Genomic DNA, 24,036 nt, shown 5'->3' on the forward strand with positions numbered 1-24,036 from the left:
CAGGAAAGATGGGCTGTGTCAGATGGAGCATGGGAGCAAAGAACTGGCCTCCAGGGAAAACTTCTTTCCAGAGTTAGCCTGGCACCAGGCCAGAGCCTCTGACCTCTTCGAAGACTCAGCACACCAAAGCTGCTCCAGGGTTGAGATCAGATTTATCTGCAGACTCTGGAACTGTTTCTGACAATCTTCACTTTAATACCTCATGCTATTAAAGTAATTACTTGTGCTAGCAGGCTGGCTGCACTGCCCAGCTGAGGGGCAGCTGTCAGAGAAGGGCTGAGCTCTGGGTTCACTGACAGCATTGCCCTGCTCCAGGCTGGCTCTGACCAGAGCTGGGGCCAGTGGGCAACACTTCTGTCCAGCTCCATGCATGGAATTTGCTACACTCTTCCTCACAGGGCTGGACTTCAAACCTGGACTGAATTCCCCAGCAGACCAGAATAACCAGAGGCATGACACATTCTTGAGCAAACTGGGTAAGGTTTTTACCATCTCAGCACGGGAATGTAAATTCTTGCTTTAATAAATTCGTGTCTGCCTGGTTTTTACCAGGGGATCCCAGAGAGCTCCACAAGTGCACAGGTCCCTACTCTCCCAGGAAGGGCACATGGAGGCACTGGCATTAGAAAGGGACAAATTAGGCAAAAAACAGCAAAGGTGGGCACACCTGCAGACAGTCAGTGTAGCTCTGGCAAATCTGTGACAGACAGATCTACTCTGACCAAGCCACTGAGCTCCCTGAGCGCTCCCAGGTCACTCTGATTCACCTGACCTATTTCTGGATGAGCAGTCACACACTACAGCAGCTCCCTCCCTCCTGGAGGTACCATTGAGCCTGAACTGTTTTGGATGAAATCACTGCATTTGGCTTATGGGCCCCACCACTGAGGCCTGGGTGCAAGTCTCCAGTTTTCAGTAATTTCTAATACTGGATTCTGCAGGATATGAGGTGCTTCATAAGTCCCTGACACTTCTCACAGTGAGTGGGTCCCTGTCCTCCAGGGATAGGAATTTACCAGGATTCAGCAACATGCATCATCCAGAGGTATTTTCATTAGGAAATACCATAGAAAGGGATTTTTTCACAGTGCTTGTCAACTGAACTCAGCAAATCACTCAAAGCTCAGAACAACAGCAGATGCCTGTAACATGGGGCAAACCCTCATCTTCCAAAGGCCTTTCCTTCCAAGCTCCAAACATTGCAGGGAGAGAGGACATCAGCCTGTCAATCTCCTCTGGCTATGGCACATCCTAGGACTGAGTCTCTGATGTCATTTCAAAGCCTATCACACCTACACAATGTCCTTGAAAGCGAGGGCAGAGCCAGCAGCATCCGCTGGCTCCTCGTGCAAATCCTGGGGTAATTTTTACTGATGCAAAATAATTCCACAATAATGCACAATAATTTAATGGTAAGAGCCTCTAAAATCAGACACCTCTCTGCAGTACAGCATTTCTGTCCTACTTTACCCTTGGCTCTGAGACACCACAGGAGGGGAAAAGCCTCACAGATTTCTGAAAACACTGGAAGCTACTTCTGAGGGGACTGAGGGTGCTCAGTGCCTCACAAAGGCAAAGCCCTTTCCCTTTGCCCAGGCCACAAGCAGATGCTCAGAGGAGGAATGTTCCTGCTGTCAGGGCTCACTTCCTTGCTTAAAGGAACTTAGAAGACCTTCCTTGACTCTAGTGCTGGGTGGGTGGGTAAATTTGGACAACACTGTTGTCCCCTTTCCTATCAAATAATTGGTATTTTCAAAGCACTAAGAGATACACTTTGCAAGGAAAATTCTGTGTAAGAAGTGGGGATCATCTGATTGCAGAAACAGCTCAGCATCCATGCCAAAATCCTGGAGCTGCTGAAATTCCCACTCAGCCCTCTAAGCGACCTTTGCGCAGGGATAAACATGAGGTCTCAGTGCAGCAGAGAGAATACGAGACAAGAAGACAGGAGACCCATTTCTCACCTGCCATCCTGCCCTGAGGAGTGTGTACGCCTCCTGTGGAAAAAAAACAGAAGAGTTTGGAGGAGCAATTTAAGCCAGAAATCCTGCACTATCCCTATATCTACCTCCACATCCCATGAGGGAGATGCTCTACTTAACAGCTGACACTTCTTCCAGCAATAATTAATCCCATCAAAGCTGTGTCTGCTTGCTCCCAGGAGAGATTTAATTAAAATCGGTCATTAGCATTCAGGAGTGCGGATCTGCAGCAGGGAGAGCAACAGCAGCCACTCGACAGCAGTGGGAGCAGGGAAGTCTCCTCACCTGTACCTGGGCTGCTCAGAGGTCTCCGAGGGGGATCGCTCGGGAACAGAGAGAGATGTTGACGATAGTGTTGTGGCTATGGAGGCTGTGGTAGCTTCTTCAAAGGAAGGAGGAGTGCAAGGGAGCAGGTCTGGCCTGCCTGCTGGCCCACAGCAGGGCAGGGGAGAGGCAGGAAGAAGAGATGATTAAGTCAAACACCAACACTTCACCTACACCAGCCTCATGCGAGGCTGTTCCACCATGAACCTGCACACCCGCACTGGGACTGGGCACTCAAACCACAGACAGGCAGAAGTTTAGTTGGGTCATGACAGCCTCTCCCAAAGATCTGGAGAGAGCCAGTCAGCACCACTTCCAGCACAACAGGCAGGGAACAGAATGCCAGTGAAGATTTCTCACTGGTGACCAAAGATGGATTAAAGGCTTGGATCACCAGGGATAAATATCCAAGTGAATTAAGAGATGAACTGAGTGTTCAGTGCTTTGCACAGGGAGCACTCCAACACCCATGCACTGGAAGAGCTGTAAATGCAGCCAGATGGAAGTGAAGGAAAGGTAGCATAGAACCAGGCCGTTCCTCTGTTTTCCAGTGGCAAGATCCTGCCTGTTATAACTGCCCAAACACTGTCATTGGAGTGCTGCAGTTCCCATCACACCCCGCAAAATCGTTTTCTTAAAGAGTAGAAAATGCAACTTTCTGTTGGCTTTGGGCTACGGCTTATGGTGCCCCTTGGCACCAGTAATGTCTTGCAGCAGTGATGCAGGCGACCATTTTTACTGCAGAACCCCACAACGTTGATCTCCTTTGATGCAGAGCTGTTGCATCAAGTACCTGCTGGTGCTGCGACAAAACAATGCACTCTTACCTTCTTCCCTGTCCTGGTTAGGTTTAGCACCTGCAAAGCACAGCAAGACATGCAATGAAGAGCTATCCATGAGGAAAGATCTGCAGTTGGTGCACAGTGGGGAACTTGATGAGAACAAGGGAGGATCCTAAAGAACTGCTAGGAAAGAGAGGGTAACCACAGAGGCAATGCCCTGAGGGTGGCTGTCACCTTCATCATCGAGCGTGGGGTAGCTCCTGGCCGCCCGCAGGTCGTACTGGGTGTCGTCCTTGTCGGAGGCCAGCTGGCTGGCTGAGAATGCCGCCGTGGGACCCGCTGTCTTCACGGCCAGCAAGGCACTGCGCCCTTTCTTCGAGGGGGACGACTTCAGGGCTGGGGGAGGGAGCCAGGCAGAGAAGGTCAAAGTACCACCACCAGCTACTGGCACACCAAAGGCATCTCTCCCTTCACAAGGAGAGGCTCTGCCCTCACACACATCCCTTCTGGACTGAACCCAGGTCAGCTGCATGGATTGGGTGAGAGCCTGAGCAAACCAAGGCAAGCTGTGACAATCTGAGGGCTCTGCAGTTCTCAGCTTTGCTCCGTAACATGGAATGTTTTGGGTTGGAAAGGACCTTAAAAACCCATCTCATTCCATCCCCTCTGTGGGCAGGGACATAGGCACTAGAGCCCATGCAATGAGACAGAGCCCAGCAACTAGACAGGTTGCTGCAAGCCCTGTCCAACCCGGCCTTGGACACTTCCAGGCATGGGGCAGCCACAGCTGCTCTGGGCAACCTGTACCAGGGCCTCCCCACCCTCAGATTTCCTAACTTCTAATCTAACCCTGACTGCTCAAAACAATTGCCCCTTGCCTGTCACTATCTGCCTGTATAAAACATCCTTCCCCCTCCTTTTTCTAAGCCCCCTTTAAGCACTGGAAGGAGCTCCAAAGTCTCCTAAGAGCCTTCTCCAGGCTGTACACCCCCAGCTTTCACAACTGTACCACTGCAAAATCCTGCTCAGGCTCCACCCCAGACTCCTTGTGAAGCCTGCAACAGCAAGGCCAAGGTAAAATCTCAGAGCACAGCAACCCCTGAACTTGGTACTTACAGGAATTCTTTCGAAACACTGTGTTGGTCATGAATTTGAAGAATCTCTCTGCATAAAAGCTGGGTCTGTGTACTGACACTGTGTCCTACAACAGCAAGGAGCAATTGTTTAATTTTAAAATGATCCCTCAAGGCAGAATTTCTGTAAGAACCAACAGTCTTTTTTATTCCAACATTTAGCACTGACAGAGCCTTAAAATGGAAAGGCTTAACTGAAACACTCTAATTAATGCTATAAATAACCCTGAAGCATTGCCTCTGATTGCATTTGATTATATTCTTGCTGTGATTTTATAATGGATTTTGGTGATTTTAGTCCTTTGTAGACTTCCTGGATTTTTTTTAAACGCTGGCCTGATTGCATACATGAAATTTCTTCTGGCTTTGCTGGCTGCCATTCCAATCAAACCTGGATACCTTTGCATGTCACACAGATACCCAAATTCAGCCAAGGGTCTCCAAACATTTCAAATGTTCTTGTTTAGCATAGTAAAACTGAAGCTCTTTCTGCTTCTGATGTTTGACTGCGCTTCCATGACTTGGCATCTCCACATTTTCTTTGCTACTTTAAGGGAAGCCAGGAAATGCAAGGCTGAAAAATGGTTTCCACATCCAAGGTTGTTCTTTCAGAAACACACACCTGGCTGCTGCAGGAATGAAGCCAGCATGGAAACATGGAAAGGGATTTGCTGGCAGAGAGCTTGCTGAGGTGCAAACAGCCAGTCACCAGAGAGAACAGCACAGGGCTCCTGATGTCATGGGAGACAGGAGCAAGGGAGGAAAGCTGTGAGCACAACCACTCAACATGTGAGGAGCTGGACTGAGCAAGAAAACCTGGCTGGGAATAAATGGCACCACCCTCCTGAGCAGGAATGGGGGGCAAGTACTGCTCCTTGCATCAGCTGCAGCTGTGCCAGGTCAGGCTCCAGAAATAGCCACCAAGTAATCCTGCAAGGCTTGGACAACTCCTGCCTCTGCACAGGCACTCACCCCATCATGGACAAGGGCCTTCCAGGTGTGTTCTAACTTCTTGATGAACCTAATTCCAAGAAGTGGAGAGAGAAATAAAGATACGGATTCAGGCATGCACTCTGTACCAACCCCCTGTCATACCCTATAGGTGAGATCCCTGAGCTGCCAATGTCACCAGGACTGAGCTTTCTCCAGCATCTCCCTCAGGAGGTCAGGACTGCCTGGGAACACCACAGGAAAGGAGGAGCTGGGCTGGAAGAGGTGACCCTTCCACTCCTAGAGATATGCTTCCCACACTGAGGTGGGAAACGACTTCTTTATGAGCAGCTCATCATCCTGGACAAAGGTCTGTGTGTCCCCAGCTGTTCTAAGGACATGATGGAAACCAACAGCCAGCTTGGGGCAGCCACATTTACTCATCCTCACAGTCTCCAGGAGAGAACATGCCCCCTGCTTTCACTTGGTACTAAAAGAGATGTTATCAGCTAGAAAAGACAAACTTCGTGGTGGTTTCTCTCCTCACCAAATATCAATTAGATGCAAAACCAACACACACTGCCAGGTTACCTACCTGTATGACTGCAGGATATCTATGATTCCTACGTGCAGCAGGAGACGCTCTCCTTTGCCATTGACTGCTGGGATCCCTCCCATCCTGCAGGTAAAGCAGAACTTCAGCAAGTGCAGCCTCAGCTCAGTAACACCCAAGCTCTGGGGAAGGGCAACAGCAGCTGTGCTAAGGGGTTCTGGTGTGGTGTCAGACACATTCTAAAACCACTTTCTGCACAACCACAGGAGTCACTGACTGACCTGACCTCGGGTGTCCCAGGGTCATTGCCTGCATGGCCAAACACCACTGTCATGACAGAACCTGCATCGTGTGGCACAGCTCTGCCTGGGCCAGAAAAAACGCTGGAGTTTCCTCCTGCCTATTTTATTCTGGGGATCAGGTTATTTATCAGGTCAGCAAGAGCTGTCTGCCATTAGGGCAGTAAATCCTTGAGGACAAAGATATTCCCAGTCCCATCCACACTAGTGCCATCCTGCCAAAGTGCAGCAGCCATTGGCACCAGCACACAACCAAAGCACAGGAGTGCCAGACACTCCTTCAGGCTGCTGCTGCAATTATTGATGCTGCCTGAAGGACTGGAAACACCACAGTGTTATCTCAGCTCTCAGGACTGACCCTCCATCAAACAGCTGCTTGCTGTTTCAGACAGCAGCAAGCAGCAAACTCCACCATTCCCTGGCCCAAGAGCCAGGCAGCATCCCAGGTCAAGCACAGCACAGGCTTGGGGCAACCCCCAGCCTCCAGCTCCAGCAGTGACTCCAGCACTTGGCTACACTGCTGTCTGCTAACCCCACTGGGATGGCCTCAGGGAACTGCCAGGGATTCCAGAGGTAGGAATGATGGAGAACTCCAAGCTCCTAGGGACAGGCTGATCCCTACTTCTGCTCCAGTATTTGGGTGCTGAGCTAGAACTGAGCTAGTGTCTCCTCCCCAGGGAATGGGTGGATGTTTAGAGGCTGTTATACAAGCTGACAATCTACAGCCTGGCCTAAAACAAGAGACTGCTGTGAGGCCAGAGCCTTACAGAACTACTTCCCACCCCAGCTTCCCCCTTTCCCACCACAATGGCAGCACTACCAAAACCCCAGGAGAGCTGCTCCCTTCAACAGTTCTGTTGGCCTCGTGAGGGATTTGCACCTGTGCCCCTCCCAGCAGCACGAGCCAGCCCAGGTTTCACCTACGTGTCATCTGTGTCTATGGACTCCCCCCGGGCAGCCCCTCCCTGGATGGACTCCATGGCTGTGGAGTACAGGGCCTTCTGGCCCACGGGGCGCTTCTCATCCGACGTGCTGTGTGCTCCCTCCGACAGCTGCTCCCGCTCGTGCTGGTCTATGTTATGAACCCCAAGCAGGAGGCTGTAGTCCATGATTTTAAAGCTTTCTAATACCTACAGGTTAATATTGAGTTCAAGAACAAAGACAAAATATCAAGCCAGCATCAGAAATACAGTCCCCAAAGTGTGGAATCAAAGCAAAGCATCCCATCCACATCCCCACTATCAACTCATTTGACAGAGCCTGAAAGTTTCTAAACCAAGTCATCTCTGGGCTTGACTGCACAGAGTTTGGCCATCCCACAATCACAGCAAAGGCCTGAAGGCTTGCAAACAACACCACTGTATCCGCTGCACAGTGATTGGGAAAATGCTCCAGCAAAGCAGCTACAAGGGGAGCAGGCTGCCGAAGTGTGATGCACCAGGCAAAGGAGCACAGCCTCAGTCCTCAGAGGCTGCCATGAGATCCAACTCTACTGCTTGGCTTTCAGGGAAAAGGGCAGGGGAAAGGATTGATCCTACTCTGGGGTCAGCAGATTAGCAAGGTTCTCAATTGGGAATTGCTCTTCCTCATGCCCGGGAGTTCCCTACCCTGTCCCTGAGCTGCCCCCTCCTTACCAGACAGTCTCGCTGCAACGTCTTCACCAAAGCACTGAAGGTGTCTGCATCCAACATCAGGCCCTCAGGCATGTCTTGGATGAAGTCCAGATCCTTGTATGTAGGGCTGGACTTTTCTTTTTCCTTCTTGGATGCCCGGCGTTTGTAGGTTGAACCTTTGAGGTCGAATTTCAGGTGCATTTTCACCACTCGAGGCAGGATGTTGTTCATCACGACCACGCGGATGTTTTTGCCCCCGGACTGCACACAGTACAGTCCATAAAACTTGGGCAGCAGTGTCCGGGGGTTCTGGTTCAGATTCTGTAGCAAGGGTGGAAAGAAGCATGGAGAAGGGTCATTTGAGCTGAAAATTCCTGCTGTGTTCACCACAAAACATGGCAACAGTTGGACTAGAAACTTAACAGGAGCTCAGTGTATGCTTTTGACAAAGTCCTGCATTTCAGTGGCTTTAGGACCTGAAAATACAGGGACTGAGATGTTCAGCACTCTCTGGGCAAATAACCAAGTCCAGAAATCCCCTGCTTTCCCCAAGTACAGCAGCTAAAAAAAGGAAACCAAACTGAGAGAGAAGTAAACACAGTAAGTGGGAACTTCAAGCTTAAAAATAACAGCTCTCTTTATCTCTCCACCATGTCAGAATCAAGAGCCGTTCTCCAGCCCAGAATAAAACACGGACAGGGTTATTTTTTAAACAAAACAACATAAATGTTTTCCTCCTGTTGCAGAGTCGCTTTATAAAGCAGTCAACCAGAAAGCACGGATATCCTGTTCTGCTGTCATCTCCTTTTTTTAGCCTGCAGAATAATTAGGAATGACATGACAGGCAGGATTTGCTTGTTCAGCTTTGGGCACATTTGGGAAGGAAACAGAACTTCTCTGCATGCTGTGGCAGGAAAGACAGACCTGACAGGTTCTGACAGACAGCAGAAACCTGACTGTATTAAAATTTCATCCCCTCAGCTCACCCAGGCACAGCAGTGAGCCCTCTTGGAGAGTGCCAAAAGTAATAGAGGCAGGTATATGGAAACAGCTTTGAAGTAACTCAGGATGAGTCCACCCTGCTTCCTTTCCCTGACTCCTTTGATATGAGTGGTTTCCCAGGAGCAGCAGGGTGATCAGGGGTAGCACCAAAGAACCCACAGACAGTGGAAAGCTGCAACAAGTCACTCAGAACTCTGCATCAGACAGGTAAGTTCTGTTTAATTCACTGACTGATGATGGCAGGATTAACAGTGCAACTCCATTCCCACTCAAAACTCCACACCTGATTTACTATAAACATTAGGCAACAGGCAGTGCTTTCCAAGAAAACTCATCCTGTCCAGGAATGTGAGTGTCATCTGCAAAAGCAAGTGATTTACAGAAACCCAGGATGGTCTGGGTTGGAAGGGACTGTAAAGACCATTTGGTTTCACCTGTGTCATGGGCAGGGACACCTTCCACTGTCCCAGGGTGCTCCAAGCCCCAGTCCAAACTGGCTGGAACACTCCCAGGGATGAAGCAACCACAGCTGCTCTGAGCAACCTGTGCCCCCATCTTCACAGGGAAGAATTTCTTCCTGGCCTGGCTGTCACTAACACACAGACATCCCATAACCTGCCTCTCTTGGTAAATTTTCCCCAGTAAATATTGAGCAAAGAAAGGATTTTCACAGAACCAGTGTAGGATCACATAACCCCAAAGCACCAGGCACACAGATGGGGCAGCAGCATTGCTTCTCATCACCTTCTCCCTGGCATCTTCACAACAAACAAATCCCTGGCCGTAACTGAATGTCAAGAGTCCTCATCCATAAATCTGGAGCCTCCAGCACAGTTGTGCAGTGAGACCAGCTCCTGGTTTTTACACCAAAACAGCAAGTTTGGGTCCAATTTACTTGACCCAATGCAAGTCTCTGGGTCTCAATATCCCGCCTAGCCAGACTGATATGCAAAGCTGGCTGGTACCTTGGGGGCCTGCAGCTTAGAATTGCTGCCAGTGGGAGTCAGGACAATCCTCAAAGTAATGGTCAAACAGCAGGAATGGGAGAGATTCAGGGACAGCAGTGCTTTCCCCACAAAACCAGGGTGGTTGCATTATTGCCTGGAGAAAAGGAGGCTCAGGGGGGACCTTTTGCTCTCCCCAAGTCCCTGACAGGAAGATGCAGCCAGGTGGGGGTCAGGCTCTGCTCTCAAGGAACAAGGGAAAGGATGAAAGGAAATGGCCTCAAGTTGTGCCAGGGGAGGTTTGGGCTGGATATTAGGGGAAATTTCTTCATGGAAAGGGTTGTAAAGGATTAGAACAGGCTGTCCAGGGCAGTGATGGAGTCACCATTCCTGGAAGCATTCAAATAATGTGTGGGTGTGGTATTTGAGGACAAGGTTTAGTGGCGACCATCATGGTGCTGAGTTGAAGGCTGTACCTGATGATCTTGGTGGTCTTTTCCAACCTTAAGAGTTTTCCTATTCTATGACTGCAATCAGAAACCATCCTCAAATGCAGGCTGGGGCAGATGCACACTTCCAAGTGAAGAGGAATGAACTAGTTCTGGGAAAACGACACTCAGAAGCACGCAGCTGGGAAGCCATTCTGAGGCCATAAATGCCTCCAAACTACAGCACAATTATCTGCCTCATGTTTACCCACAGAGTTTGCAAATGATCAGTAGGATTTGTGCTTCTGGGACTGGCTTAATGACATGCTGTTAACACTGTCCCTGGTGTGAGGGGCAGGCCACAAGACACCCAGGTGGAGGACATGCCCTGCCATGACAAAGCTGAGCTGGGTTCGAGGTCCTGGGTGATACACACCATGTAGTATCCAGGAAGGAGCTTCTGCAGGAATTCAGCTTCCTTGTGCATCACAGTTTTGATGATGAATTCATCGTCGCTGGTGACATAGAAGAGGGAGCCGCTGGCCCCAGGGTTGGACAGTTCGATCAGAGGCTCGTTACATAACGAATACTGCCGAGAAAAAGAAAAGAAGGTGATGTTCTATCCCCCAGTTATTGCAGATTTGAGTTCTGTGCCCTCAAGGGCTTTCCCTATCATGTCGTCTCCCTGGGAGATTAAGGGGTAGCAAAGCTTAAGTGAGAACTATTTTCATTATAGGTTTGGTCTCAGCAACCAAACTGATGGTCAATTTATAATTAGAGACTAAGATTACAGTTCAGAGCATCCCAAGTGCTCAGTATCCAACAAATCATCTGCTTTCAGGAACATCCAGCCTTCATAATGACATCTTATCAGTTCCCATTGTGCCTGCACGCACGTATCACATTCAGGCTCTTTGAGCACAGAGATTCCAGGAGACACCACAGCCTGCTCAGGGAACCACATATCACTGTGCTGGAGGGAACACAACACACAGCCTGTTCTCAGCAGCCTCCCCTGGCCTTGTGCTCCCTTCTTCCCTGCAAAAGTCAGTGCCTGATTCACAGAATCCCAGAATGGTTTGGGCTGGAAATGACCTTAAAGCTCATCTCATTCCATACTTGGGCAGGGACACCTTCCACAAGACTAGGTTGCTCCAAGCTCCATCCAACCTGGCTCTATTTTTACAGCCACACCTCGCTCCATCAGTCCTGCTAAAAACACATGACAAGTCTTATCCCAGGTGTGCAATCGAAAGAGATGAGCCCTCCTCAAGCACAGCAAAGAGTTCTGCACTGGGACCTGAACTGGGAGAGCACATCTGGTCATCAGGACACAAACAGCAGGTCCTCAAATAAGGACCTGCCCAGCAGCAGAGGAAAAAAAGGAGAAAGTAAAGCAGGCAGATACACTTTTTAGCTCAGTGCCCACCCAGACAGTGCAGGGGTCAGGCGGGTTCAGGGCAGGATCACAGAACTGCCCAGTGAGAGGTGAGATGGGGAGAGGGAGGTGATCAGAACAAGAAATTAAATGCTCATCATTATGTAATGAAAAGGGCTTTCAGCTCTGCACAGATTAACAATCCCAGACTTGATCAAGCTAATCATCTCATGCATAATTAAAAGCATTTGCTGCTGTGGCAGGCAAGAGACAGTCAGGAGACGCAGAAACAACAAATCAGAGCCATGACCTTTGCAACTGAGGCAAACTCCTTGCCTGTCCTCAGTTCTGAACACTCATCCATCAGGCAGCACTGCCTTGGCTGGCACAGGAGGAGATCACTGTTACCCTCCTACCAGGCACTGGCACAGGTTTGTTTCACTGGCAGGTGTTCAGCTGTGACCACCCCCATCTACAGGTGAAGGCACACAAAAAGGGCTGTTCCAAAAGGGGAGGATGTGCACTCATGGATGTGTTTCCTTCCCCGGTTCACACAGAACAGGATATCACATAAAAGCAAGGGCCCAAATTCAACCACAGTGCACTCAAAGCTCCAACAGCTTGTATTCCAAGGTATTTGAAAACCAGCCTTTCCAGCTCTGAAGAGCTTTTGAAGCACTAGAACAAGCTGTGGTTTATTCTGTCTTTTTAAGATGATTAACATAACTACACTCACATAGCTCTCCAGTGAGTACACAAGAAAAAATTCCCATCTTTGTCCTTAGAGCTGCAGGGGACATTACAGGGTCGCACCCAGCAGAACACAACTCCTTTGGCTTGTAAACACAGTAAGTTATTGTTACCACAAGGACCAGCGAGGCAAGCCCATTGCAGGGCTTACACAGCTCACACTGTGTGCAGGTTGTGGCCTCCCTCCAGGCCAGGCTGGCAGCTGCCATTCAGCAAACTCAGACTTGGAATCATGGAATGTTTTGGGATGGAAGTGATCTTGAAGCCCATCTCATTCCACCCCCTGCCATGGGCATGTACACCTTCCACTACAAAGGGTGCTCCAAGCCCCACCCAACCCAGCCTGGAACACTCCCAGGGATGGAGCAGACACAGCTGCTCTGGGCAACCTGTGCCAGGGCCTGCCCACCCTCATGGTAAAGGTAAATAAAGGAGGACAAGACAGAAAAATCTAAAAATACATCCATACCAAATAGTCATCTGGACGAATCCCGAAGAGCTCTCGGAAGTACCGGAACGCCACTGGGGCATAGGTCTTGAACCTGAAGTCGGCGTAGTGGTGAGCCGGGGTGAGGTTACTGCCTTCACTGCACAGAACACACACATGGGCACGGCCTGTTACACTCACCAGGCATGGGCAGCCACACCAAAGCTACTGTGTGCTTCACATGCACTGAGCCTTGCAAAAAAGACATCTTTGGAACAACCACCACCACCTTTCTTCTGTGGTAGGAAAACAGGAAAACAGGTTTCAAACTATCTGCCAAAATCTATTTCCAGAGATTAAAGGAACTTGCCAAGCAGAATATATTTACACAGAGAACATAACTTTTATGAGCTTTGTTTATTCACAGTTAGAGAGCTCTCAGAAGGAGTTGCTTCCAAAACATGGTATGATTTTGTGGAAGAAATTCTAGATGGACAGCTAGAAAGACAAGCACATAGGAAGGGTAACAAACTGGAGTGCACAGTGCTGCATCCTTCACTGTGCTTCCCTGCAGGCCAGTGCACTGCAGATTCCAACACTTCCCACTGTTCTGTTTGTATATCATGGAGCACATTTAAAGCATTCACAACATGCAACTCTGATCTAAAGACAGATGGAAGCTCTCTTGGAAAATCACTGAGAGGACAAGAAAAGAAGTAATTTGTGTATTCATTTTTTCCCCTTCTCCTTTACCTTGGGAAAAAAATGCTCTCCACCACGTAGAAGTCCTGCATCAGGACATCTCTCTCTGGCTTGGAGCTCAGATTTCCCACAGTATATCCAATCCCCAGCTGGATGGCCCCCTTCAGAGTGGATGAGGTGGTCTGGCAAAAGGAAAAGAGCAGTTGGTGAGCATTTCACAGCAGATAATCACAATAACATCCCCTGCATTACAACACAGTCATGTCTGTGTTTCTGTGGGGTCATCTCAGGCACCACATGCTGCTAATCAAGTTTACTCAGCTGCTGAAGAGATTAATTAGGGCTTCAGATTTGCTATTTGCAGGATTGTGCTGTCCAAGAGTGCTGCATAAAAATCTCAACCAGATTAATAACTACTGGGTCATAACTTCTCTCAGTCTCACCCATACTTGGGTGCCTTCCCCCACTCCCCAGACTCAAACCTTTTTGTAGGTGGTTTCCCCAGAAGCATCCACGCTTCGATGGCCAATCTTCCTTCCTTGGCCCGGCTGTCCTGGCAGTGAGGGGCCCTGCAAGGAGCGCACAGCGACAGTCAGGTGTCGGAACTCAAAATGTCCCTCAGACATTTTCAGAGGTTCCAGGCCTTGGTCAGAAGCATTTTAGACCCTGGCAAGCAGCTGAAAACAGCTGTGATTTTGAGTTTGAGCCATGGAATGAGTTACCAACTTTGAAGATGGAACAAGCGGTCACAGAAGGTTAGATGGTATAGTAGAAGTAGTTACAAAATAGAGGGGAAATTTTTTAGTATTGTACAGGGGGGTTTTAAAACTTGTACAGGGGGGTTTTACTTTGTACAGGGGGGTCAGGAGTTCTAAGATGGAGGAAAGTGGGCCTGATCCTGTTCTTCCCCCTTCTTCTTCCTTGCCTCCATGTTCTTGGTGATGTTGGCACTCACAGATTGGTTTAGAGTAGAAGAGCACATTGTAACATAGATAGTAGGTATTGGGGAAAATCTATAAATATGTAACACGTAATATATCATATAAAAGATAGCAGCAGCCCTGGGTGGGGAGGGAGACGACGGAGACACCGGACAGTGAGGGTGTCAGGAGTGTGTGTGTCTCTGCCTGGGCCGCTGACCAAAGCAGCCACAGCGGGAGAAGACAATCTTTTAGATAACGAGCAATAAACTGCCTTGAGACCGAACAACAAGAGGCTGCGGAGTTTTTCTTTGGAAGCAAAGGTTGGAGGAGAGACTTTACCACCACACGAGACCCCTGAATCAATCCCGGGGTTCTCACAGTCAGGGCACAGGCTGAGCTGCCACCAAGCACATACTGAGCAGCACGGCCACATTCCCACACTGTGCTGCACACAGAGATCATGGTACTGCTGGAGAATACCCTGCAGAGTGCCAACAGGTGAAACTGAAGCTCTTTGAATTATACTTCCACCCCTGAAGATGATTAGAATAGCAATGCTCCACCTGACACCCCCACTGCTTGCTGCAGAGCCCTCAGCAAAGATGTCAAGCTTGGAAAAGATCCGGCTGCCAAGATTCCCCTGGTGCTTGACTACAGTTTCCCATTGATTTAAAATCCCATTGATTTTAAACACTGATGTATTAAATCAAACAGCCACAGAAACTTATTCTTAAAATCCCATGCCCTCAGGTGTCACACTGACACCTTGGGTTTTGCTGCAGAGATCAGAGCCAGCTGATGGGGACAGCCCAGCCCCACTCACACTGAGATAATCCATTTAAGCAAGATCTCATCTGTTTACAATTCCAGGGCTGAGCCCACACAGGGTGAGCCACAGGAATGTCTCTTCCACAAGTTTTGGAGCTTACAGAAATGCTATAGACTGCCAGCACTTCAGGGTGACAAACCTGCTCCTGTCCCTTTCTCCTCTCCTACCTCTGAGTCTGCCTAGGCCCTTCTTTGCCAACGCAGAAGGTAGCAGGTTGTGGTTGCTCCTTTAACAGCCCGGTGTAACCAGGTGTTGGGAAGTTCCCTGCAGCTCCTTTTGCAGCCCTAGGGACTCTATTCCACCACCAGTCAACACTGCACCCACACCCAAGCTCTCTCCATGGGATCCTGGAGCCCACCAGACAGCTAGAAATGTTGCTGAGAGACCAGCACCATTTTGGGGTTTGCTACATTGCAGAACAGCTTTGGATGTTCCTCTGAACAACATGCAGAGAGATCCAAGGTCACTTCCCAAGTGACTGTTCTATCCCTGTCCCTCTTGAGTGCTGCACACCCAGCTCCCAACCAATGGCTCCAGCAGACAATGGATAATTTTGCTCAGACTAAGAAGTTCTTTGTACTTTAGCTTTTGATCAAGAGCTTGCAGTTATTTCTGGTCAATCTACTCATATTTCTCATTCTAAGGGGCAGCCTGAGCTCTCCTTCAAAAATCATAATTCCTACCCTATTTTCCTAGCAGGGCCAGCCTTGCCTCTCAGCACTCCTCCCCCAGCAGCTGTGAGCAGCAGCACAACTCAGCTCTCTTCCTACCAGCCCGGTGGATCTCACTCCACACAAGCCCAAGCTGTGCTGTCCTGCCTTGCCAATGGCTCACCATCATCCTCCCAGCGTGAGGAGCAGACACAGGCAGGGGAAGGGACTGCCCTCCTAGGAACTGCAGTGACACAAGGCTCTTCCAGTCTCCTGCTCTGCCTGTGGCTGTTTCCAGGGCAAGAAAAAGTAGCCCTATTTGTGTACTGAATGATGCAGCCACAGAAGCTGAGCTTCCTACTACACATATTCCTGTGCAGGTACAAAAGAATCAAGTGTTGCATTCCATGCAATTTTATGGGAAGATTTTGCTGTTCATGGACACAAGTGCTCATCATCCCAGGTGAAGAATGGGAGGAGGAATGTAAAAAAATTTAATCAAACAAATTTGAACATTATGCCCTAAACCATGGGTGTGGGTTTCAGGGAACAGCTTTCAGGCACAGAGCCTCCCACTAGATTCCCTGCTGCCAACTGTGAAGTGTTGCTCCAGAAGGTAACAGTGACTCAGAACCTGTGACCTGGAATATCTACAAGAGAAGATGAGTCCCTGGAGATGTTCCCCTGTTTTAGGGCTTCACAAATCACAGCCTCCCTAACTCGCTCCCAGTGGCTAAGTGTGGGAATCAGAAAAATAGAAACTTCCACAGACATGGAAGGGTTTGATTTGCAGTCTTGGGAGAAGCTTGGATTGATGCAGAAATACAGTACACAGACATTAAGCAGAAAAATCATAAACTTATGTTTCTATAATTGTAAGTAAGAATATACCTTAAGTAAGTAAGAAACTGTATTAATAAGATGATGAAGGGTTTATAATGTAGGGCTGTGGTTGTATAGAATAAGCTAAGAGTTTAGAAGTTATAATAGAAGCGTATGTGTATAAGTACGATAATAACCCATTGGCTAGAAGCAAAGGTGATAGGTTAGAAAAGCAAAATAAATCTTGTGGCAACTGTTGGTTAGAAAATTATGTATTGTTATGTAACAAAGAACTTGTGACTGCTTTGTGCTACGGCTGACTGCCTGCTCCTCTAAAATGTGATGGCCTCTGAAACTGATGTTTATCTGAGCAATAAATCATTTTTAGCCTGAAAGTAGTCCCATCCCTTCATTAAAAGCAGTGACAATGATAGGTAAGACCCACCACAGAGGCCTGGGGATGCTCAATACATGCACTCTCCAGTTGCCACCTCCAGATCCTGGTGTGGGAGAGGTGCCCTCAGTCCCCGATGTGGAGGAGTCATGGATCACACAGCCAAAACCAGCCACATGATGGTCACAATCCCTCCACATCCCTTCTGTGGCTGCAGAGGTGCCAATGAAGGGACCCCAGAGACCTGCCACTAATTTTATTTCTCCCAAATAACAGATACAGATTTTAATAGTAATCTTGTCAGTATTTTGAAATGCAGTTTTGCTCAAAAAAGGCAGGCAGAAGAGTCGCATAGAGCTCTGTGTTCTCATTTCTCAACACAGGATTGTCCAACCCAGCTTTACACATCTCACCTCAGTGATGGCTGTTTTCTTTGGACCCAGACCTGCAGACAAAAGAGAAGAGCATCAGGAAAAGTAGGGATATCCAGGAAAAACCCCCAACCCAACCACCAAAACTCTCAGAAAACAGCTCAATGTTTGTCTTTTCAAGTACAGCAGCCAGCCTTTAGACCAGCTGGTTTTACTTGGTGTTCAGCTTCACTAGTGCAGGAATCTGATGATACAGGAGTCACCTGACCAATTTCATATTCAGAAGCACAAAAGTGCACATTTTTTCCCAGCCACAGTATTTCCTAGAGGCTTCAGCAGAGAGGTCTTGGGAGTCTCTGCTGCCCCATTAAGCAATGGGTCCACACTATGCTGAAGAGCTGGATCCACACAGAAACCCAGAGAGACACTCCTGAAGCTGTTTTCCAGCCACTCAGAAGGCACTTGATAAACTATATTGATAATTGAATATATTTATAGAATCCTATGTCCAAATATATCACACAAATGAATGCATCATTTATCTTTATTGCTGCCTCAGGAGAAGCCACTGCTGCTCCATTACAGCCAACAGTGGAAATCAGGGCTTTGTCTCAAGCTTTCAGGTATATAATCAAGCTGGAAACACAGGCCCCAGACTCTCTGGCATGAGGCAGTCTCCCAGTTCCTAGCCGGAATTTGTTTTTCTGAGTTTTTCCCAGCCCAAGTTTGCAAGAAGATCCTTAATTTCAGACAGCGGGGAGCACAGTTCCTGTGTGGAACGTGGGACCATGAGATCCAGCCCAGCTGGCTCCCAAGAGCGACCAGGAAGGATCAAGAGGTGCTGGAGAGGAGCTCCTCACACCACTCCAGCAGCCCCCAGCACCTCTGTGTGCACAGACCAGTTCTCACTGGGGAGTCTCCTACACAGAACCCAAACTCAAGGGACAGCTTTAAGGCCTTATTTCCATGTATGAGTTTCCCTGCTCCTGTCCTTCAGTGTTCCTACAGGCACAGATCCTTATCAACCCATAATCCTCCAGAAAGGGCTTAATTTTGCAAAAGACCATTGAGTGCAGTTTTGAGTTCATCTACACTCAAATTAGGGGGTGATCATCTCTAGGAGGAAGTGGATGTCCTCTGTCTCCTGGCTGGAGAGCAGGAAAAGCCCAAGAGCACCCAACCCAACTCCTGCTGCTGCAGCATCTCCCTGCATTGGTGAAGGAAGCACTTCATGGTTTACCCATGGTACCTGCTCAACTCCCTCGAAGAAAAGCAGTGATGCTGCTTGCTTCAGAAGGGGCCTGAGCAAGAATGTGGGCATCAGTACCTGAAGCAGCTCCAAGAGAGCTGGAAAGGGACTTTGGACAAGGGCTTGGAGGAACAGAACACAGGGAATGGCTCCCACTGCCAGAGGGCAGCGTTAGATGGGATATTGAAAAGAAATTCTCCCCCATGAGGATGGTGAGGCCCTGGCACAGGGTGCCCAGAGCAGCTGTGGCTGTCCCTGGATCCCTGGCAGTGCCCAAGGCCAGGTTGGATGGGGCTTGGAGCAACCTGGGACAGTGGAAGGTGTCTCTGCCCATGGCAGGGGGTAGAACAAGATGAGCTGTAAGGTCCCTTCCAACTCAAAACATTCCAAGATTCCATGATAATGGGATGACAACACCAGGGAAGTGTGTGACTCAGTTACATTTTGGAAAATATTTCAGATTCCGTAAAGCAAATAAAAAACAAACCCAGCAAAAAACCCTTGGTGATCATAGGGGGGATGAAGCTGCTCTGACTCAGAAGTGCTGCAGGTGTCTCACCACCCTGATCTCCACATACTGGGCAGCTCCTCACACGAAACAGATCTTGTCCCGTGGCATTTGGAGCAGTCTGCAGAGCACCCCCGGGCTGCAGCCCGGCCTGTGGGGCAGAGCCAGGGCAGCATGGGAAGAGTCATTTCTTGTTATTCTCTTTTAAACAGTGCCCAGCTCCTGCCTCAGGAACAGCCACTGAAATGCCACTCCCTGTGCCACACAGGCAGAGGGAAGTGAGCAGAGTGGGACCCCGAAGGGTGCAGAGCAGCTCCCCTCTGTCACACACACAGGCTGGGCTCCCCCAGCTGAGGGGGTGTCACTGACAGGCAGGTGACACACACCACAAGTGACATGAACCTGTCACTCCTCCAGCTCTCGGACTGCAGCACCACATGGCTCAGGACCACTGTGAGCTCAAACTGTGCTGAAAAATTCATTCTTTAGCCTAAGCCAACACAATTTTGTGATCACTGAATAAAACACCCTGCAATGGCCCAGAGAGCAGGAATATGGCTCTGAGTAAGCATTTGGCTAAGGAACTTCCAGGGCACAAGCTGAAGCAGCACTTCCACACCACAGGAGAATCCAAAGGAGCTAATGCAGCTCCAGCTTGAGCACTGGAAATTGCTGGGAACGCAGCACAGCTGAGAGCCCTGGGCCAGGGGAATGTGCTGTCCCTGCACGGCTGCCACTGCTCTCCTGCTGCACTAATCTCGTTTCTGCACTTTGTCACAATTCCAGAGCAGGAGATTATCTTTAATTTTGTGATAATTACCACAAGTCACTTTCATTCCCAGCTTTTAAGTGTCAGCTGCTGTACACGTACCAAATGTGGAATCAACACCAACCGTCCACACAAAGGAAAGGTGTTGAGATATTGGAGGCAAGAAAGCACAGATCTCTGGGAGAAATGATGCCTGATGTGGCGAGAGCAGCCCCAGAAAAACTTCCCTCTGACCCCACCACTAACAAAAGGCTTTATAAAATCAACTTGTCTAGTCAGAAAATGTAGAAATCTTCCACCGACTCCTCTGTGCATGGCACATGGCTGTGCTCGGCTCAAACAAGCTGACAGATGGTCTGGCAAAATCTGATTTAACTCCAGCTCCAGGGGTTATTGAGCCACGAGGCAGTGCTGGGGTTTGCGGGAGCACTGCTGTGGGAAGTTCCAACACTTAACAAGCTAATTGAAATGATTCTTATCCGATTTGGTGTGGCTTACCAGGCCATGCTCAGAAATGTGATGAGAGGCTCTTGAAGGGGAAACCCTGAGATGAAACCCCAACTTTCTGCCCTGCCTCCAGTCTGTGCCTGGGCTCTGCCAGGCACTTCATGCATGCTCAACCTGCTGCCTTCAGTTCTGTTCCCATCTGTGCAGGTCTTTGAGGGACCCTGTCCCAATGCTTGAGCTTCCATGAGCTTCTGAAATAAACACTTCAGTTGTGGCATTCAGCAATTCCCATCTCAGACTTGTGTTTTTTCCATATTCACAGTCACATTGGACATCGCCACCACTAAGCTGACACCCTGCAGGACAGGTAAGGATTTCCTCCTGGAAAGCCTCTGCACAGAAAAGGGCTCAAGTTTCAGCTCTGTCAGCCAGAGGAGCAAAACCTCCACAAGGTAAGGGTGGGAAGGGCCTGGCACAGGTTGCTCAGAGAAGCTGTGGCTGCCCCTGAATCCCTGGAAATATTCCAGGCCAGGTTGGATGAGGCTCAGAGCAACCTGGGATATTGGAAGGTGTCCCTTCCACTCCCCCCAGACCAGCTGAGGCAGGCTGATTTGCCAAACCTTTCATCATCACAACAGGCATTAGAGGGTTCTATCCACCAGAAAGGAATTTCTTAAAAGGTTTACAAAAATCCAGCAGATTTAAGACTACAGAATCCTAGAATATCCTGAGTAGGAAGGCACCCACAAGGAACACTGAGTCCAACCCCTGTCCCTGCACAGACCCCCAACACCCCCACCCTGAGCAGCCCTGAGAGCGCTGTCCAAACCCTGGGGAGCCTGGGCAGTGCCCACATTACCTAATAACAAGTTTTCTTTATAAGACAGGTCAATACACACAGGCATATATTTATAAATTGTAAGTATTTGATGCTTTATGATGCCCTAGAGAAGTCAAAACAAATCTGAATAACCAGTGGACTCCTTTCTCTGATCAGAACTGCTGCTGCATCTTTACTAAAAGCTTCACTTTATTTAAGGGTTTATAAGGACATACAATGTGACTGGAACTAAAAATACGTGAAAATATAAATGCTACATAAGCTCCTTGGCTGGAGGCTGCAGCAGCATGACTCTCCCAGAAATGCAGCACACCAGAGACCTTCAGTTTGCCATTTGCACCCAGCCTGGTCTGGTGGAAGGTGTCACAAAGCAGCATGCCTATCTTCTTTTTCACTTTCTCCATTGAGAAAAGACAATGTGACATACATGAGCAGCCCATTTGGACAACAAGGGGATGTGGAGTCTGTAACCAGGACATGATTTCCTGCTCCATCAGACCCCCAATATAGACTTGCTCAGTCAATGCCTTACAGGCAAAGGCAAAAACAAGAATGCCAAGACAGGAGCTGTGGAAGTTAAAGCCCCTGCCCTGCAGGCAGAAAGGATGGAAATTAAACACAGCCATCAAAAGAGATGTCTGCTACTACCTGTAAGAGATTGCTTGTAAAAACAAATTAAAATTAAGGGAGAGTGGGGGAAGGCGATTCAGCAAATAATGGAATGGTGTGTGTTGGTAGGGACCTTAAAGTTCATCTCATTCCACCCCTTGCCATAGGCAAGGACACCTTCCACTAAGACCAGGGTGCTCTGAGCCCCCTCCTTGGGCACTCCCAGGGACACTCAAGGGACACACCTCCCTTGGACACTTCCAGGGAGTCACACCTGCTCAGGGCACTCTGTGCCAGGGCCTCAGCACCTCAGAGGGAAGAATTTATTTTCAATATCCCATCTAACCCTGTCCTCTGACAGGGCATATCCCCTTGTTCTGTCCCTCCAGGCCCTTGTCCAGAGTCCCTCTCCAGCTCTCTTGTAAGCCAGAAAACATTCCTGAGCTGGGAAGCAGCCCCTGAGCCAGAGCAGCAGCCAGCTGGACTTCCCAAGTAGCCAGCAGAACCATCAGGCTGTGTCTCAAGGCACAGGCAAAAGCAATCCCTGAAGTTCTTCTCACATGCCACACGTGTGGCTCCAGCTCCCAGGGCAGTCCTGGGAGCGAGGGGACACCACAGGGAGCAGGAGGTGGCTGAGCCACCCCCCAGAGAAGGCAGCTGAGAACAACCTGCCCTTCCCAGGCACCTACTTCTGATCATTAAACATATTTTCTTCCCATAATTCAACACAATTTGATTCAGATGAGAATCAAGTAAGGCACAAAATGAAACTGAAATTTTGGGATTTTTTTCCCCTTATATGTGCCATCTCTTGGCAGAAAGAGCAGTAGCTGCTCAGCACCCTGGGCATGGATCAATGCTCCTGCCATCTGAGAGCTTGGAGAAATAACACAGAAATAAAGCAACCTGATAGAAATTCTGCTTGTTATGTAGAACCTACATAAAGTTTACCATCTACATGTATCTATTTTCCCCTGCAGCACTGCCAGACTGACTGATTTTTGGGATCATCCACACAAAACTGGTGCTGGTCAAACCCAGCCAACCCTCTCTACTGCCTGGTTCACCCCATTATTCATCCCAGTGCTCAGGCAAGGCTGGCTCCATTCCTATGGGCAAGCATATACAGGGAGGAGAAACCTGGCTCTGATGTACCTGCAGCACAGGTAGCTCAACATTCCTCAGGACATTTTAGCCAGCATCAAAGTCCAGCAGCTATTTGCAGCAGAAATAATGGCAGCACCAGGCAGTATCCAAACTGGGCTATCAGGGGTAGCCAGAGATAAATAATCCTGTTTAATCTCACCTTAGTCAGCCTGACCTCCTCCCTGTCCTCTGCTCCTTCTCGTCACCCATGTGGGCTCTGTGCCTTGTTTGAAGCACACAGGAGCCACCTTCACATAAAATGACATTTTATACACACCGTGATCTGCTGCCCCAGCTCCGTGTGCTGCACTCTTCCCATGGCCTTTGTCGTGTTTTTCTCAGCAGAACCGCTGGGGATGGGAACAGCAAGGCTTGTACAAATAAATGGCTTGTACAAACGACTTAATGTGCAGGCTGGGCCTCAGGGCACTGCTGTGCTACCTGCTGAGAGCAGTGACATGGCTGACCCCTCCTTTCCACCCCGGGCATGGACATGCTCTGCCATTAAGTGGAGACAGACAGGCACAGGGAGCCCCAGTCCTGTCCCAGCCACCCCCTCAGGTTTCTGACCCCCAGACTCCAGAAGCTGCTCCCCTGCTAGCTCTTAGGGATCAGCACTGAACCTGTATTTTACAGCCCAGCTCAGCTGATCAAAGCAAACTTCCAGCTTATGGAGCATCAGCACTGCCAGGGACTGCCACAAAAGGATGTTCTGCAGTAAAGGCATCTACCAGCCTGGTTTATTTTTGGGTTTATGCAGAAACTCTTTCTGCCTCAAAAATAAATCCATTTATCCCAGCTCAAGAGGCAGGGCAGAAGCTGAAGATGCAAGCAGGGAGTTAACACGTCCCTTCCTCATGTCCCCTCATCGTCAGCTGCAGGTGCCACCACATCCGGGGTGCAGCATCCCGGGTGCAGCCCTTCTCAGGGAGCTGAGCCAGGACATCACCACGCTGGAACGTTTCCTTAACAACCCCCCGGAAAAGCACTGACAGCACCAAAGCCCAATTACAGTGAGGAACGAGCAGGACAAGACCAGGGAAATGAAATTCAAAAAGAACTGATTTGTTTTCTTGTTTTGGATCAGCTGCACGTAGAAAAAGGACAAATTTGGAGTGCTGAGCCCAAAGCGTGTGACACAGTGACAAAAAGCAAAACAAAAATCTCATCAAAAGCAGCAGACAATAGCTGCCACCCAGCAGCGGAACAGGCTGCAGCCGCTCGGCTCAGT

General features: G+C 49.1%; 1 protein-coding gene across 7 annotated transcripts in view; it reads right to left on the minus strand.

Annotated features, from left to right (window-relative positions):
- PIP5K1C (phosphatidylinositol-4-phosphate 5-kinase type 1 gamma) overlaps positions 1–24,036 on the minus strand; it is a 50,355-nt gene that overhangs the window by 7,825 nt on the left and 18,494 nt on the right. For 3 of the 7 annotated variants that reach the window (XM_030257039.4, XM_030257044.4, XM_030257043.4), the window contains exons 2-15: positions 17,279–17,310; positions 13,730–13,816; positions 13,299–13,429; positions 12,588–12,705; positions 10,427–10,579; positions 7,638–7,937; positions 6,928–7,133; positions 5,747–5,830; positions 5,194–5,242; positions 4,205–4,289; positions 3,323–3,484; positions 3,134–3,163; positions 2,268–2,409; positions 1,965–1,997 (exon numbers count right to left, since the gene is read on the minus strand). In XM_030257039.4, the coding sequence (XP_030112899.1) occupies positions 1,965–1,997; positions 2,268–2,409; positions 3,134–3,163; positions 3,323–3,484; positions 4,205–4,289; positions 5,194–5,242; positions 5,747–5,830; positions 6,928–7,133; positions 7,638–7,937; positions 10,427–10,579; positions 12,588–12,705; positions 13,299–13,429; positions 13,730–13,816; positions 17,279–17,310 (1,612 nt within the window). The remainder of the gene's footprint in view (positions 1–1,964; positions 1,998–2,267; positions 2,410–3,133; positions 3,164–3,322; positions 3,485–4,204; positions 4,290–5,193; positions 5,243–5,746; positions 5,831–6,927; positions 7,134–7,637; positions 7,938–10,426; positions 10,580–12,587; positions 12,706–13,298; positions 13,430–13,729; positions 13,817–17,278; positions 17,311–24,036) is intronic. The other 4 variants (XM_030257042.4, XM_030257045.4, XM_030257040.4 and 1 more) reach the window with 3 other exon arrangements.

This window comes from Taeniopygia guttata, chromosome 28 (genome assembly GCF_048771995.1).
Source record: "Taeniopygia guttata chromosome 28, bTaeGut7.mat, whole genome shotgun sequence".
In the NCBI taxonomy this organism is placed as follows: Eukaryota; Metazoa; Chordata; class Aves; order Passeriformes; family Estrildidae; genus Taeniopygia; species Taeniopygia guttata.